Here is an 18,915-nt window from a genome sequence, read left to right on the forward strand (position 1 = left end):
AGGATATCACCTACATTTATTATGATACCTCATCCAAATAGTTAAAAACTTGAGTTTACTTCTCTATTATTTTATCTTAAGAACCTTTTTTAAGAATTTGAGCATCTATTCCAAGCATTTACCCTTCATTCATCTCCAAATTAGATTTTATATATATATATATATATAATATTATCGTTGAGACAATTTGCTTCAGTGATGATGATAACATCATAGTTGTGTTATTGATGGTGCTCTCGAGCAACAAAGAAGACAACAATTGTCGACAATTTTAAATGAAAGGATGAGATTAGATTAACTCTCGGATGAGTTAATGATTAATCAAAGTATCTCAATTTCAACCAATATGTAATTAGCAATCAATATCATGTTATTAGCATTAGGGTTTATATCATTAATCATGTTAATCTTAGCATGGAATTAATGCTCTAAGTTCTATGGAAGCTCCATCTACATATGGATGCTATTCATTTGAATGCATATGAGCTTTTGAAGGTAACGATCACCAAGGCTTTGGTATAATTTCTTATTGCTTTTTAAAATAACTTTTTAGTACAAAAATTTCTAAGCAATAAATTTTTGTACTAAATTACTTCATAAGGTAGTAAGAAAATTGTCCCAAAAGAAATCTAAATAATGGGCTAGGGCATCATTTTTTGAGCTCAGAGTTCGAGCTCAGTATTTGGCTCGCGGGTCGAGCTCAAACACCCCTTCACTCGAGCTCAACTTGACTTGTTTGCACCCCTATTCTCCACTACCCATAAAATGGTCTCCAACAAGTTCTTTGACAACTTTGAATTAGAATCAACCATCCTATTCCCCCCCAAAAAAAAAAGAATCAACCATCCTAACTTTGATTGATAAAATAAGGGCCACATTTGAAGACGGGTCAAGAATAAGAAGCCTACATCATTTTTCGATCTAATTCTCACTTAAATTAAAATAGAAGAGAGTTTGTAATGTGGGACAACAACAACAACAACATTAAGCCTTCATCCCATTATGAGGGGTCGGCTTATATGAATAATTTTTCTCCAATCTCCATTGTGTCATGTTAGAGTCAAATTCTAATTTAAATCTAATAAAAAAAAGATCATTTCTAATATTTTTAACCAAGTATTTTTAGAAAAATCTCTAACTTTCTTAACATAAGACAAATCCAATACATTTACTTGCCTAGCCAGGTCATCCGAATGCCAAAGTTATGTGTGACCAAACCATCTAAGACGACTCTCTAATCTTATAAGCTCAAATGTAGGATAGCTGAAGAAAAAATCTAAAAGGGTTCAATGCAAGACATCAATAGCCAAGTGCCATATTATATCCTGAACTAGAGATATAGATCATTTCATAATGTGGATGTCATTTATTTTGGGTCATATTTGAGTATTTACAGTACTAAATTGAACAAATCTTTAAGCTCAACTAAAATGACTCATACAAATAATTCATGAACCATTTAGACCTTTTCTCCCATTCAAAATCTACTGAATTTGGTTATATTGTCTAAATCACGTTAGAAAGATATACAATAGTGTGAATAGAATTAAGAAGTTGTTCACAATTGCAAGCACATTTTATTTTTTGTAGTAATTAGAAATCAAAGAGAGAAAAAATATCACTATTTCACCCAAAATTTGATTAAGGAAAGTTGTGTAAACATTTAATTTATTTTAAAAAGAATACAATACATGATAAATCAATAAAAAATTTAAATTATATTTATCTAAAAATAAATACAAAATTTATATTAAGTCAGAATATTCTTACCCAAATTAGCCGTTGAAAAAGAAAGTTCAGCTTACTGCCTGAATGACATGCGTAAAAATACAACTGCAGAAGAGATTTGCACCTGAAGGTCAGCAATATCAACATCATGACCACCTTCAACTAAACCCCACTTGTCAACCTGAGAAGAAGCTAAACAAGTTAAATTAGCCATGAAAAAACACATTAAATTCTCTCTTTAATGCAAAATAAAACTTCTTCTAACAATAGAGACCTGCAAGTCTTCTTCAAGCCTAATCAATTCCATGGTTTCCTCAATATTGAGTCTCTCACGAAGAATTGCAAGAGCTATGACCAAAGAGTGCGCAGAAGCAGCTATTGCATCAATTGCTGCTAACTCACAGTCGGTAGTCTTCTGCAGGACATTTTCTATAGCATTGACAAAGTGATTATCCTGCTTGCAACCAAAAAGACTAGAATGTAGCTTTGGTTTAAAGCCAAATTCTGATTGAAGCCATTCAATTAAAGGGTCAATTTTCTCCTCTTGTTTCTCTGTTAGTAGTCAAGGAAAAATGCACGTTTAATGAGACCTCTTATAATTGCAAGTGCAATCAGGTTCTGTTTATGATGTGCTTCCAATAATAATAATAATAAATGTGCTTCCAAAGAAAGAAGAAATAATTCGTTTAGTATTTTCTTAGCAAAATTTAAGAGAATACACCAATGGCTTGGCATTGGATTTATGCTCTGTGGATGTAGCTCCAAAATTCATGTATGGCATTCATCACTAATGCAAACAAATGGTGCATTCTCCATAGCCTTTTTGCTCTAGATATTATGAATGAATATTTCATAATATGAGCCTAAGACATTAGAACAGGAAGTAGAAATGTAGATCTGCACAAGCAATAAATAAATAAATAAATGGGGGATTTACATACATACCATTTTATTTCATGTTATTTACAGTTATTTACATATTTAATACCTAAAACTTTAATATTACGTGCCTACCACGCATAGAACAAATATGGGTGCATTGAATGAAATATTAAAGTTTATAGGATGGTATGAGTGGTAAGAATGAAATATATGAGTGATATATTTAATATTAAAATTTTATGTAATGTTAAAGTTTTAAGTGTTAGATATGTAAATAGGATGAAATAAAATGGTACGTATATAAATTCCCCATAAATGAAATAAATAACAAGCAATAAATTCTACGTCAAACAATTACTGAAATATAAAACATTTATAGTCATTGGAAACAACAAGGTCAGAGAAGATGGAGCAAGAGCCCGAATTAACATCAGAGAAGTTCGGGAAAATGAGTGACAAATAAAGCGAGAGAACAGAAAATTGAACAAGGTAGAGAGTGATCAAATGGGAGGCAAATCAGGCTAACTAGGAGTGACTGAGTGGATCAACAGCAAACAGAATGCTAGTAAGGGTCGAGCAATCGCATAGCTAACACAATTGGGATATTAGCTTCTGCTTGAAGCATAGTTCAAGTGAGGTAAGAGTTTTTCTTTCCTTCAAAATTTAGATTGAAATTTTATGCTGGATTTTGATTGATGAGAAATCTTAAATTTTTATCTTTACTAATAAAATTATTAGATATATTCAAATAGATGCTAGTTATGATATCATTCTTTCATTAATTATATCATATAATGTCAGGGGCGGAACCAGCCTTAATTCTTAGGAGGGGCAAAATTATAAAAAAATAAAAATATATATTTATAACAAAAAAAAGTTCAATATAAAGAGTTAAATATCATATAAGGAATCAATCCAACAATAATAAATCAATCCATAACAACAGATATACAACAATTAGAAAAAAAGTTCAATATATCAGCCTAGCATTAAAATCGCCACTGAAAGGAGAAAAAAATCTAAATCAAAAGTGTGAACTTAAAGACTTTTCTCCAGCATATGGAGTAGCTTCCAGCACTGAGCCACTGACTTATGCTTCGCCAATTATAAGCAGACATATATTGGTGGGGGTAATAACTAGCCATAACCAAAAGAAAAAAAAATACAGAGCTTTTACCTGAAGAATTTAGAGAAAATCAAGCCCATTCTCAAGGCCTCCATACTTGTTTGAGCTTTATTTAAAAAAACTTCTCCAGTCCATTCTCAAGGTCTATCAATTCCCTCCATCACATACCTTTTATCGAGTGTTTGAGTGTCTTAATGATGTCATAATTCGATCGACGATCTAGGGCTCTTTGGATTTGTCTCATTGAGCTTCTCAATTCGACTATAAGCATGCTGAAATCAAAGTTCGAATGGTTCCAAGTTTAATTTAGAAAGTTTCTAATTTGAATTTGCCTCGAGATCAGAGCCCTGCATTGGGCACCCATACCCACACCCACCCACGTACCCACCCATACCCAATGGATATGGGTGGGTATGGGTATACTCATAGACTTATGGGTGGGTATGTGTGGGTACTCAATATGGTGGATAAACCCTCAGGGAGATCATCCAGCACATCTTCGAGGAGAAGTTCGTGTTCAGCCCGTCCATGTCGTTGCGATGATGCTCGACCCGGTCATGAAGATGTGTTTGCATGGGTTGAACATCAATGCTGATTAGGTTGACGAGGCCAAGGAGAAGTTGAAGGCATATATGATCAAGCACGGCCATGGCCTTAACTCAGTCATCGATGAAGATGACGATGGCATAAGGCCACCGCTGGCTAAGAAGGCACGGATAGACACCACCGCCTCCTACTCAGTTTGCGATGACTTGCATAAAGATGATGATGAGCCTGAGATGGCCACCAACATTGCCCCTAATAGCTTGCAAGTCAGAGCCGGCCTAGAGTTCATGGCCTACATGTCGCATAAGGTTAGCCTGTAAGAGCAGAAGATGTGCAGTGACGAGGACGGGGAGTTCGACGTCCTAAAGTGGTGGGGACTGGTGGGCATCAAGACGTTCCGATCATGGCACTAGTCATAAAGTCTATTTTATGCATTATGGACGCCAGCGCCATGTCTAAGAACAACTTTTCAGACGGCGGCAACACACTGACTAAGAAGCGCAACAGTCGAAAGCCCGCTCACGTGAATGATCTATTATTCTACCGATTGAACAATGACTTGCGTGGCTTGTTAACATGTTAGTCCAATGCACCGCAAGCTTCATATAATATATTGTGCTGCACTCTAACAACTTGTCCCCTGCATCATTATATAAAACCATGTATTTTATATTACAGGCATTTGAGAAATATGAAAATACTTTTATTCCGTTATTATCTTCTACATTTCAATTCTCTGTATGATTTCTTTTACGTCTAAGGTTGAACAATGCATGGGTATGGGTGGGTACGTCATCCTGAAAAATATTATGAGTGGGGGGTGGGTAGGTGGGCGAAGCCAGTCCGCACAGAGCGTGGGTACCCAATGGGTACTCGACCAGGACCCTGTGTAGGGCTCTGATGTTAGGGAAAAAAAAGGGGCAAACGAATTTTTTCAGAGGGGGCAAACTACTAAAATGCCCTTGCATGTAATTAATTTTTTTTTTTAATGGGGGGCAATTGCCCCCCCTGAACTCTACATGCTTCCGCCCTTGTATAATGTATACTAGAGAAAATTATTGAAGGATACGAAAATACAAATGAAATGAACTATATAGAACTGCTTGTATGTGTATGTTGACAAAAATAGTTTAATGATTTATGATATGAGCTATTGACGCTAAAGCATCCAAGGATAAAATTGAAAAAGACATTGATATTGAAGTACCTCAAATGGTACAACTTAGATGGTAATCCTATAAAGGATATATTATATGACTTTAATAGGATAGTATGAATGTCATTATTAGTGCATAATATGATCATTCACTATTTTATTAGGTTCTGATTCTCATACTGTATATAGATCTTATCAGCCATATGAACTTGCTGATATGATGCCTTACTGGGCAAGAAATGGTCAACTGATTTTGGAATGTACTTAAAAGGATTTTCTCAAAATTGGCTATGAGCTAATTCGACTTGTTTGCACATATTTTTAATCTAACAATAACGCAATACCATGAGACCACAGGCATTCAATCATAATTAAATCTCCCTGTGCATGCAATTCTAGAAAGGAAACATGAATCTTGGTCAGTTGGCACTTGGCAATGCAAACATGAAGTTCTTCTTTTGCTTCATAAAGGGCTACAACGCTGTGGTTTAGGCAAAGCTAAACATAAAATGCATCAAAGATTCACAGTCTCACTTCTTCTGAGTTTGGAGCTTTCTTATACTTCTAAGTTGTATATGCTAAGAATGCTTTCCACATAGGGCCATAGCATAGCCAGTTCATAAAAGAATTCATACCATGAAATAAAAGTTAGGGTCGTTTTTACAACACCAGAGACCAAGAGCAATTAGGCATTTCTTACATGAAGGAGCACCCAGAAATTAATGTCCAATTGTGCTAGTTTTTCATTATTTGACATTCTCTTGAGTGTCTTTCACTTACAGGTTATCATCCCAATTCTCTAAACTGTATTGTCAATTGTTAAAACAGGCTGAGAAGGTTTAATAATCAAAGCTTTATGACCGGCCATCAATTTGACGTCTACTCCATAAAGAACTTCAACAAAATCCTAACAGAGGCATGCCGCATTATCAAATAGTACTTCCATCACTTGGGTCCAAAACAAACTGTTTAGAAAATGTCTAAATTTTAACTAAAACCATTGCGTATGATTTTACATATAGATTAAAAAAAATTCCAAAAATTAGATGTTGGTGTATCCAGCAATTTGTTTGTTTTTCTTCAATCTGAATGCAGAAATGCAAATCAATAGAATTTTTTCAGATAAAAGTATTAGGACTGTAGGACATTCAGTTCAAAGTTCAAACCATCACTTCCATTGGACCCTTTTTTGTGTTTTTATAGTACGTAAATGCGCATCTAATGCCAACAAAAATAGTGGAAGCTCCAAACCTTCGCAGATGCAATGTTAGTGCTCCAAACCTTCGAAGGTGCAATGTTAGTGCAGCTTTTGCAAGACAGCATAAGAAGCTAATGTCATCACACACACAACCTTTGATCTCTGAAGCAGAGGTCTAAGGTATCAATCTTTCAAAAAAAAAAAAAAAACCATCAAATACTGAATTTAGTTTATATAAGGCATCAGATATGTATAAATCACTATCCTCGTTTGCAGTAGCTACTAAAGATCTTCAAATATGTTATAGTCAAATGTCTTAATGCAGTATCTGAATGAGTTAAAGCTGTCTTCTAAATATCTGCCTATATTCTGAATGAATTCGTGGTGATAAATCTAATTATCAAGTCAAAAAAAGATAATTACCTCGTACTCCTTTAGTCAAATCTGTATCCCCGGGTGAACGGCAGAATACTAAATCATGGTGAAACTTATCTATCAGATTTTTTATTATTTTCACCCGAGTGAGTGGAACTCTTTCAATAGCAGTGCAAGCAAGCTTCATTAGGGGCATTGTGAAAGGCCTAATTCCATCTGTTTGCTGCAATAACAGAAAATTCATCATAAAGGAAAATATGGTCATTTCCAAAAAATTCCACCACAATCCCAAAGCCATGTGTCAACGTTCAATTACGAAAAATAAAACTTTGGGTTAAAAAAGTGAAATTGCTATTGACCTAGGGTGCATTTAGAAAGGTTCTTTTGTAGAAAGGTAGCAGTAGTTTATTATATAAGATTTCAAGGAAAATAATGATATATCATATAAGAAACTCTATAGTTCCAAAAAATCCACAGTTGAAAATTTCATTAGAGGTGGGTGATAACAAAACCGAGTTTTAGAATTGAGCGACGATGAGATGTCATCAACAAGGTTCAGAGATTTATGAAGTCAATACAAAACAGCAAATCTGAGTAATTCTCAAAGCAGAAAACCAAACTTTTTCCCAGGAATAACAATGTAGATAAGTTGGTCCAATGAATGAAAATCAGATAAATTAGTCATTCAACCTTGAGATTCAAATAATCAAAATTAACTTCACAAAAGTAGGAATTTAAACATGCATATCCCATCACAATTTTCAGCTTAGTTTTGCTCCACTGTAAACATTTAATATTTTAGACATTGCATAAAAGCAAATCACATAGTCAATAGGTGGCATTCTAACTAGCAGCAAATTTTTGAATACCCATGCCTTCTCACTTATCAAGGGTGAATCATCTGCGAGAAGTGCCATCAAAATCCAAACTTCATACTAGGATAATTGAAGACCTTAACAATGGCATATAAAAGATGGTTAAGAACATTTTCTTTGAATAGAGATATGATTTTTCTAACTCCAAAAGAGGATACTCCAATTTCTGGTTCTCTTTATTGCATTCATTGATAGAATTTCTTCAAACTTTCACTTTTGATCATACAAAAATTGGGCACACAGTTCAGCAACCAACGAAAAGGATATAAAAAATGCTAACCAATGTAGTCAATGCAGGGGCTCAACCAAGTAGAACCTTCAGCACATTCACTTTCTAATGAGCTAAAGGAATAATTGGGCATTTAAATCAGAGTTTAAATCAGCATTTGAACAAGGAATGCTATCTTATAGCCTCCAGCTCTAATCATCCAGCCCCAACAACTAAAATCTCAAATAATAAATAAAACTACCGAAATTACTAAGCAGACGAGAGAGGATTCCATAATGGAAGATGAATGAGCAGCGCGCACTGTCAACTGAACATTAAAAATACATCACAAACTGAAAAAAGAAAGAGCGAGCAGACCTGGTATTCCCACTCGGCGGCAATAGCCTTCGCTAGGGCGAGGTTTGGGAGCTTAAGCGGTCGCTTGTAAGGAGTTTTGAGGGTACGGTAGTCGAGCATCACCGTCCAACCGTTGCCATCGTCAGCCATCCGGGTGGTCACCTCCTTGTAGAAGCGCTTCCCCACTACCGATCCCGTCATGAAGGTCATTGGCATCGTCACAGACACCTCGTCGCGCGTCACTGAAGACGACGATGACGACGAGTTCGGCCGCTTCACGTATATCCTATCGTCCTTCTTCTCAGCAGTCTCCGATGGTGGTGTGAAGGAGGTGGGAGGACATGAATCCGAGGAAGTGGCGACGGCATTCGAGGAAAGGCGACGTAAGGCGGAGTACAGAAGGGATCGCCGGAGGGAGACCAGATTCATGAGGTGGCTCGCCGGCGATCCCATCTCTAGGTATTCCCGCGCGACTTAGCCGGTTTTCGAGTTAGGGCTGCGAAGTCGTAAAGAATATCATCATACATAGCAATAAAGGAGGATTTTTTAGCTCTCATAAGTTTCAATCAAAATCAATAAATTAATCAATTTTATCTTCATTCAATTTTCAATTCATTAAAGCTATCTTAAAATAGAATTGAATATATAGGCTTAAATGTGGGTGAAATGTTTATGAGTGGGTTGAGGGAGTCAATAGGCATAGCAAAAAAATTGGTGTTTGTCTATGAATCTATGATTGACATAGCATAATTACAAATATTTTTTAAATCTTTTTTTTGGACGTTAGGAGATTCGAGCGCGGGTTGAGAGATGAAGAAGAACTTCTGTAGACCATCTGGCCGCATACTCGATCTCTTAAATTATTTTTTTAAAGCCACATTATAGGGCTTTCAGTTATCATGTGGACATGAATATTGCCACATTATAGGGCTTTCAGTTATCATGTGGACATGAATATTACAGTATAATTTAAAATTGGAAGTTGTCGCAATGAGTATCACTTGGCTTTCAAGGTTCATAGAAGAGTTATTTTTTTAGGTACTTTAACAAAGCACGTATTAAGAACCCAACCATAACATCTTATCATGATAATAAAGTTCACTCTTAGCAATAGGTTCATGTTTTCATCTCTAGAAACTAATACAATTTAATGACAATTAGTATTTCTGAGAGTTTCAACGATATCATCAAAAGAGCAAACTCCCTCCATTGGCTATGTTGTTACAAATTATAGGGTGCATTATGCAAAAATGATTATTAAGTAAAAGCAACTGCAAATATATTTTTAGAAAAAAAAACAAAAAACAAAGTATAAGAAAAGCTCCTAAATAAGCCACAAAATATGAGCGCTTGCCCCAGTGATAAATTTAAGTTGTAGGTCATTGTTGATGATGTTACTTTGAATGAGATGAAATGTATATGCATAAAGTTTGATGTTATGAGTATTCCATGTGAACATATTTTGCCAAATTCATGATCGGGATATTAGTTATTATACCTTTTATTTAAAGTTCTATACACATAAAACAAGATTAATTGTACACGTTGAAAACATATAACAGATAAATAAAGAAGGCACATAGGAGATTCTAGATGAAATAAAGGTAGGTGTTGTATCAATCCTATTTAAAAAGCCTATGAGTGGCCTCTTCTATTTGTTCTTCAGGTAGAAGAGAACTGATGAAGGTTGGGCGAGGATCCTCCTCAATTCCCAAGTTGACTTCTCTTAGTTCATCCATCGGGGTGTTTGGGGTCATTCTCACTTTATGAAGAGACATACGAAGCTGATGATTATGATGAACAGCCCGTAGAAGCCGAACCTGCACCAGAAGAGCTTGAAGATGGTGGACAGGCAGCCACTATGGATGAACTAAGAGAAGTCAACTTGGGAACTGAGAAGGATCCTCGCCCAACCTTCATCAGTTCTCTTCTACCCGATGAACATGGCCACACAAAAAAGTCTTCAAAATGGGAGAAAAGTACGGTTCAGCATAGATATAACTGATGTTGAGTTATAGGTCAAAATAAAGTTGCATGTAGGACCAAGTGCCTACCACCTTAGTAACTTTTCATGAATCAATTGTAATTCCTAAACTATAGTATATGAATGTTTGTACAATGACATACTACTTATTATTTTCATGCTTTATCGATATAATTAGCTCAATTTGCTTATGTATGTTATGATCACTCTCTACATTGTTTGAATCTATTCAAATCATATTGGATCATTATTTGAACATGTTATAACTAACTTTGCTATGTTATATTTCTTGTGATTGCTCACTGTATTTGTTGTGTTATATGAAACATTTAATGAACTTTTATTCAAACTTGCTATTCAACCATTTTATAAAATTTTCTAACAATATCGTATTTGAACCTTTTTAAATATATTCAAACCATAATTGAAAAGTTTATTGAAAAATAATGATTAAACTTCGATTAGGATTCACAAAATTTTCGATCATGAATAATTTTTTTGTCACATATGGTCTCAACCTTAATTGAATTTTATTTAAACTGTATTCGTATGCTATTCAAATGAATTTTGATCACAGTAGATAAAAAGTAGTATGATGTCCATAGTGAGGGTATTTTGGTCCTAACATAACTTCTTTGTATATTTTTTTCCCAAGGAACAAAATACTATGATATATTTCATCAATTTTAGACAAAATGGGGTAAAAAATTTTAAGGGTTGTTTGGTTGAAGGGGAAAAAAAATGCAGTGTAGCGTAAAAGAAATACACAACTTTTTTAACTTTTCAGTGTTTGGTTGAACAATGTGCAAAGTAAACTAAAATGTATTCCTAATTCCCCGCTAGAGCTCATTCCACGCATAAAGTTAACCTGCCCGATTTGAGTGAAATAGGAAATTACACTGAGTGAGAGAGTGGGAACCATCTTCATCTCTTCCTCCTCTTCATTTATTCGGAGTTGGAAGCTGAAGCCAACGTCGGCGAGAAGCGCCCTTTAAAATTCACTTAAGCTGGAGTCTCGCTCATCCTAGGCTTGATGTCTCGCTGGCCCTCAAAGCATTGAACCAATTCCGTCTGGCACTCGTTCCATCCAATGGAGTTGCACACATGGGTTCGAGTTTGTCCCTGCTCCAAATCGAGACATCGTCACACCTTGAAGCTTCGATTTCGAGCTAGATTCTCTTCCCTACCTCTGATTGAAGCCTCAATGTAAGATGTCAAATCTGTTTCACAGTAGGACAAAATAGACCTCACAGGTGGTTTTCACGCTAACAGGATTCAAATTGTCAAATTTGTTGTGGGTATTATTGATGAAATGCATGTTTTGTTCGGTCCACAATGGATGGTGATCACATTGCCTCACGTCTCGGTCATGCCAAGCTATTCAAAATTTGCCAAGTTCAACCACTAACGTCCCAATTCCGCCCAGTTCGAATGTGAACATCCTGCTAAAGCACGACATTGTGTTGTTATAGAGCAAGATGACTCAAGCAAGGCTATGGGGTTGTGAACGTAGTAGAATTTCAGTGAAAGTACACATATTTTACTTTACTTGACATTTATCCAACCAAAAAAAAAAAAACATATTTCCCGCATTCACTTTACATACAACCTCAAGTATTTAATTTACACTGCATTCACTTTGCAGTAAATCAAACAGTCTCTTAATTTTTCCTATGTATAAGACATAAATTTTACATACTAATAAGACAACACTCAAACACCTCTTTTATAGAATACCATCCAAATATTAATAGTATAATGAAGTTCATAAAGGGCTATAATGTCGTTGTTTATCAGGATAATTTGCATTGTGGGAGATAATCATGGGAATTTAAGATGAATAAATTTGGTGATGTTAAAAGAAGGTTGGGGCGGGTTGGGGTTAATTTAGTGTACATCACTAAGATTTTAATAAAAATGATCATTTTACTCAACTCAATGCACATGAGTAATAAAACACAACAACATATAATATTTATAGCATGATAACAATAATATCGATGCTTTTTGCAATTTGTTATCAATTTTTATTGGGCGACTTCCCTAAGCTCTTTTTTTGGGTTGTAGACTCGAGTGACTTGTGAGGCTATTACTACCAGGTTGGTAGGTGGGCATCTCCTATAATTTTGATGAGGGGCCCTCTAAGTGCGATGAATTTGTAACGCCTTAGAATTCAAATTCGAAGAATTGTATATTTTTTAATCTTCTTAATTATTATTAGAGCAACTAATTATCCATTGATTTAATAATTCTAACGAAAGCTACTAATATCATATGCATCAAAATGTAATTCTATATTTATTCTTTCAAAAGGCAATTTATAATAGCCTTGAGATCATTCAATACATTGATATATTTTTCAGCTCCTAACTGTAAAATAATAAAAGAAAATAGAAAAAATAGAAAATATGAAAATATTGATCAACCTCACTTGATAGGATCCTGAACCTTTTTTAGACTTGAAATCAAAATCACATGATGAGCATATAAAGCCCAACATACAATCAAAACCTGCTATTGCATTCAATGTAATGCAAACGAATCAATATATATGCCCAATCCATATCAATATCAATTATTATACATCAATATGAATAATAATCAATATATGCAATCATCATCAATCACAAGTAGAAACCAATAAAATCAATAAAATCATAGTATATCGATAAGTAAAAAAGTCAACCAGTCTATAATAAAATCAATAAATAGTCTATCAAACAATAATATGTATTGTACAATAAATTAAGCCTAAATTTTCTATTATGGTGATTATGTGATTATTCTATTATCAGCTTTTAGCAATTATTATGTTATGTATTAATATGTCTATCAGTATCTATCAGTATCCCTATCACATGTAATTTCATACTGTATCAATCTCAATACTAGTTCAACAAGTCTATATAAGTTTTATTTATAAATCAATTCATATGCTCTTATGTAAATACATGCAAATATGGATACAATTATTAAGTTATATGATATTTTCCTGTATCTTGTATAAGTATCAAGCGTCAACTGTCAGACAACTATCTTGTAAGAGTTGTCACTCCTGCCTGTTGCCGTATTTTGTTCACTTATGACTCCCTATCTTGTATCTTGAATTGAGATTATTGCATAACTCATAATTTAAAGAAAAGCATGTTGGTTCATCCTCATGTATAGCATTTATTGCTCAGCCACCCTAAATCATTTTATAACTAGCTAGTCTTTCTTATAATGCCACATTTATCTTATATTAGTCATATAATTTTCTATGAAAATTCAATATTATGTATGAGATGCAATTATCTATGAAATGTCTAACCATTTATAAACTATTAATTAGATAAAAAAATTATAACTATCAAAAATTCAATAATATTACAATCAGAATACTCATAAGAATCATATCTATCATACATAAAAAGTTATATGATGAAAACTCTTTTTTAAATATTTCAGAGAGCTCAACCCCATGATGACGCTTCCCATTATCGCAGCGTTCCAGTTCAAAATTTTATATTTTACATTAAATTTTATTTTATGGCATTTTGGGTTATTACATAATTACTTTGGATGGGGTGAGATTTCTTTATGGTGAGTTCTCATGAGGTGAGTACATCCTTAGGTTGAGACTTGTTAAGGGGAGTTTCTAAACAAACTTGTTCGAGGTGATCTTTCTTGGTTGAGCTCATTCGAGGGGAGTGCATACCCTTATTGAATTTTGCTGGGGCAAACCTCTATTTGAGTGGGGCATGTATTGGATGATTGCATCTCTTGGTTGAGCTCCCTTGAGATGAGCCTAGCTGATCTTTGTGACTTTCTTGTTCTTGCATGTGAGGGTGTATAGGTACAAGTAGTGCATAACACCCAAGCAAAGAGAGTTATCCCATCTATGCTAGAATAATATGCAAAACAATTTTAATGGAGAATCTTTGTAGATATAAAACCAAATAAATGTAGGAAGGCCTCCCACAATATTAAAAAAGATGAACATGGTTATCATTGACTGCCTTAACTCTACAAGGGAGTAAAATGCCTATCCCTATGAGATTTTCATGAGTTGAAGGTGTGTGAAGACTTAATGCATTGCTCTCCATGTGAGATGCCTACTATTTGTCCTCTCAATCATGAATTTTCTCGCCCTCCTCTCCTCTTTATAGTTGTAAAAAAGGCGCTCCTTTAACATCCAATTAATGTCATCTTAATCAACATTAATAAAACTTGCATGTCTTAACCATCCTTTTTACAGGCACCATGCGTGCTTTGTCATTGGCTTTTCCCCGAGCGGCCACCTATGTAGACCCATATTTTCATGATCATGACCATTAATTTTCATATTGATGTAGCTCAACAAGCATGAAATTTATGGAACTTTTTCTTAAGAATCATTTTACAAAATTTTGATGGTATGAAAGAGCTCTTAACGCATGTTATGATATGTGTGTAATGATATGCCTATCTAGTCAATCAACCACAACTTAAGCTTATCATAACTATAATTATACATGCTCTTTTGTAGTTGTAATGTAGCTTATCTAAAGGGGCTGTTTAGTAGAATATAGGTTTTCATTTAAGTAGGATTTCGTAAATCCTCCAAATTCGGATTTACGAAATCCTGGGGGTTAAATTCTGAAAAATGTTTGGTAACAATCATGATAAATCCAGTAAATCCTGTATGACTGTTTGGCTATGCAAGTCAGGATTTAAGGCAGTTACAAGATTTAACATTCACCGAATTTGTCCCTCGCGCGAATAAGTTAAATCCGCCGAATCGATGGATTTGCGAAATCCGGGATTTACCGCAAAAGGTGGTCTTTTTCCGTCAACTACGGATTCCATTTACCCTGAGATTTGGATTTGCATTTTAGGACGTTTGGCTGAATTTCGCTTGAATCCGGCCTAAATCCGCATACCAAACAGCCCCAAAGTGGCCCCAAAGTGTTGGTTATGAACTAAAACTATCAAATTATATTTTCCTTTGAAAAAATCTGTTTCATAAATCTTCTAACACACTTCAAAAATATTTAATTTGTCAATTCAAGAAGGCCCAATTCTTAAGAGTGAAAGTGATATGATATACACAAATTTGATTATTTTTTTCTCATAGGGGAGAAAATGGACTGACAAAAATAAGATATAGAAATGGGAAGGACGATACATTATTGACAAACAAGAGCAGTTGAGCGATGTCGCGAGGCATTGGATGGAAGAGCAGGCGGTTTTGTTTTTGGGAAATGGAAAATTGAAGGAAAAAGAAGGGGGAAACAAAAGAGAGAAATTCAGCGCGGAGAGTGCTCCTACTCGATCGCCGCGTCTTGCAATTTAGCCCAAAATAGTGGGATTGAGTCTGGAGATTTCTGATTTGTGAAGGCGCCGGCGGGAGCGGTGAAGATAGGTCTTGGTTTCGATTCCTTGTTGACTTAACTCTGCTCTGCTCAGTAAGCGCTCTACTTAATACTCATGGTTCGATCCTGATATATAAATTGTTAGTGATTCCGTTCTGAAGTGTCTTGCACTCTAATCGTTACGAGCTTCTTACCTATATTCGAAATTGTTTCTGCTGATAGTTTAAAGATTAGAGCTTTTTTTTGGAGGAAAACATGTTAATTATTATTTGGTAAAACTGTTTCGGATGTTGAAGTTGTTCTTATTTCCACATTCAGATGATATGGGAACTCTATGTGTTCGTTTTTTTTTTGTTCTCTTTGCTGTGTCTTAGCTATCATTGGATCTGAGAGGAATCTAGGGACATGAATGTTTTCTGTGTTTGATAGGAATGGGTCTCCTGCGTGATTTGTTTTAGGTTTTTGGTGGGTTGGACGGATTTTCTGTGTTAAATATTAAATTACTATTTATATTCTTTTTATTTTGTATGTATTGGCATGACTGGAGTGGTTTATTGAACTTGCTGACTTCTGTTTTTTTATTACTTCTGTCTTCTTGTGCACTGTATAACTCCAAAATGGGTTTCTTTTTGTCACCAAAAGGTGATACATTTTGCATGAGACGATTTCTGGACGCTGGGCATCAGTTTTTGTTGTTTAATTTAGGGGCTGTTTGGCTTCAAATAGTATTTATTTGAAGCAGGATTTAGAAAATCTTATAAATCCTATTTAGTAGATTCTGGAGGTGTTAAATCCTGAAAACTATTTGACATGAAAGATGTTAAATCTTAGTAAAACATTGATAGATTTTTTCAAGTTTTATGTCTTGGAAGGAGAAGAGGCATATTGATTAAATCTTTTAAATCATACTTTTTCCTAGATTTACTAAATCCAAAGTTTATCCTAAAATGAGAGGAAAATGATATTTAACAAAGTAGTAGGATTTATGCGGCACAAAAAAAAAGGGAAAGAATGACATGATTTAGCCTAATCTTTGCTAAATTTTGGTTAAATCTTGCAACCGAACATCCCCAAGAATTGATGGGTCCTTTTATATTTGGCAGCAATTTAGTTTACTCAATTTATGATAATTTTAATGTCAATGTCGCTTATGCTTGTGAAGTCATGTGTGCTCTCATTTTTCAGAGAGGAAAGGCTACAATCAAAAAGAGAAGAGTCGCGAAATATAGAGGGAAGGCGTAATGGAGCAGAGAGATACAGGAAATAGAGTGATCTAGTAAGTTTCATATGAGTACTTATCATTTCAATTGCTGTGAAATGAAATTTTTTTCCTTACGTAGGTTTTGGTTTCATAATCTAGAAAATGGACATAATAGTTCGCTTGGGGATTGTTGTAACTCCATTCCAAACCGAACAAGGATTTCATAAAATCAAAGCCAATATTTTTGAGGTGGAATATGGATTCAATTTATGAGAAGATGCGTCCATGTTCTTCTCTTCCTTTTTTTTAGTTTATCCCCCCCATAAAATGTTTATGGCTCCGCCACTATGCAGGACTTTGCTTAGAAGGGAAAACATTGGTATAGTACCAATGGCGGGACATGAAGCAACCCATTTGGAGTTGGAGGGAGTTCAAGGATTGCTTACTAAAACGTTTCGAACCAGTAGGGGAGGCGATTCTATGAGTAGTTCTTCGCCTCCCCCCCATAAAATGTTCCTGGATCCGCCACTATGCAAGACTGTGCTTAGAAGGGAATACATGGGCATGGTACCGATGGCGGGACATGAAGCGACCCATTTGGAGTTGGAGGGAGTTTAAGGATTGTTTACTAGAATGTTCCGAACCAATAGGGGAGGCGATTCTATGAGTAGTTCTTCGCCCTAACACAGGAGGGGACCGTGATAGAGTATCGTGACAGGTTCGAGTACCTTGCTAGCCGGCTAGATCGACTCTCATAGACAATATTAGAAGGGAATTTTATAAAATGGCTAAAATCAAAGATTCGAGCGGCAATAAGGGTCATGAGGCCTCGTGACTTGGGGGATGCTATGGAGCGGACACAACTAGTGGAGGATCAGAAGTACCAGAAGAGGGGAGCCAAAGAAACTAGTTCAGGCGCTCTTATAGGATGACAACCACCCTTCTAACACCCAAGGAGTCTGCATCATGCAACATTAATGAGAATCCCAGGGAGAATCCAACAGGAGGAGGAAGTGGGGGGAATTTCAAAAGATTGACGGAGAGGTATATGCAGAAGAAGAGGGGGAAGTGACTATACTTCAGATGTGATGAGCTGTATACTCCAGTGCACAAGTGTAGGGATCGAACCCTTCAGATTCTCATCGTCTGTAATGATGAGGAAATTGAGGAGAGAAGTGAGAGAAAGAGATGGAGGACAAGCTGCATCTGGACGTAATGGAGGCTTCCCTGAATTCAGTGGAGAGATTCACTATGAATCATACCATGAAGGTGAAGGGGGAAATAACTAACAAGGAGGTGGTGGAGTTGATTGATAGTGGGGCTCTAACCAAGTCGTGAACCAATTGGAGGTGACATTGGTGGATACATGGTGCTATGGAGTGATGATGGATACATGGAAGGTGAAGACGAGTCAGGCGATATGTAGGGGAGTAGTATTGACCATATAGGGGGTTTAGGTGAGAGAGGATTTTCTCCCATTAGAGTTAGGGAGCATTGATACCATCCAGGGGATGAAGCGGCTGCAGACTTTGGGGGGCACCAAGGTCAACTGGGGAGCATTGACAATGGAGGTGATGGTGGAAGGGAGAAGGGTAGTGATCAGGGGAGATGCGAGGCTCACAAAAGCCATGAGATCACTTAAAACCAAGGTGAGGAGCATACAGGAGGTGGGGGAAGATTATCTGATGAAACTACATAGGCTGGAGGGGATCATATTGGAGGAGGGTGGGACATTCCTCTTTTAGTACAACAATTGATTCATCAGTTCAGTGAGGTTTTTTAGCCGCCTAAGGGGTTGCCTCCTCCACAGTAACACGAGCATGCTATCATCTTGAAGGAAGTAGTTTCACCTCTTAGTGTTCATCCGTATCGTTATCCCTAAATCCAGAAGGATGTGATCGAATGATTGATTAGGGAGATGTTGGAAGCAGAGATCATTCAACCCA

At 35.7% G+C, this 18,915-nt stretch overlaps 2 protein-coding genes across 3 annotated transcripts in view; one reads left to right on the top strand and one right to left on the bottom strand.

Moving 5' to 3' along the window:
* Positions 1-1,636: 1,636 nt before the first annotated feature.
* On the bottom strand, positions 1,637-8,980 carry LOC110099489 (ATP synthase mitochondrial F1 complex assembly factor 2). 2 transcript variants are annotated; one of them, XM_020826656.2, is made up of 4 exons: positions 8,473-8,980; positions 7,060-7,234; positions 2,003-2,157; positions 1,637-1,909 (listed from the first exon to the last, which is right to left on the bottom strand). In XM_020826656.2, the coding sequence occupies exons 1-4, from the start codon at positions 8,902-8,904 to the stop codon at positions 1,802-1,804; spliced, it is 870 nt and encodes a 289-aa protein (XP_020682315.1). In that variant the 5' UTR covers positions 8,905-8,980; the 3' UTR covers positions 1,637-1,801. The 2 variants fall into 2 exon arrangements, with proteins under 2 accessions (XP_020682315.1, XP_020682314.1); XM_020826655.2 differs by having other exon boundaries at positions 2,003-2,280; positions 8,473-8,979.
* A 6,569-nt stretch (positions 8,981-15,549) lies between these two features.
* LOC110099488 (uncharacterized WD repeat-containing protein C2A9.03) overlaps positions 15,550-18,915 on the top strand; it is a 29,697-nt gene continuing 26,331 nt past the window's right edge. Inside the window, exon 1 of the mRNA XM_028696037.1 lies at positions 15,550-15,861. The gene's annotated coding sequence lies outside the window, so the exon portion shown is untranslated. The remainder of the gene's footprint in view (positions 15,862-18,915) is intronic.

The sequence above is a fragment of the Dendrobium catenatum genome, unplaced genomic scaffold (genome assembly GCF_001605985.2).
Source record: "Dendrobium catenatum unplaced genomic scaffold, ASM160598v2 fragScaff_scaffold_716, whole genome shotgun sequence".
NCBI classification, from domain to species: domain Eukaryota; kingdom Viridiplantae; phylum Streptophyta; class Magnoliopsida; order Asparagales; family Orchidaceae; genus Dendrobium; species Dendrobium catenatum.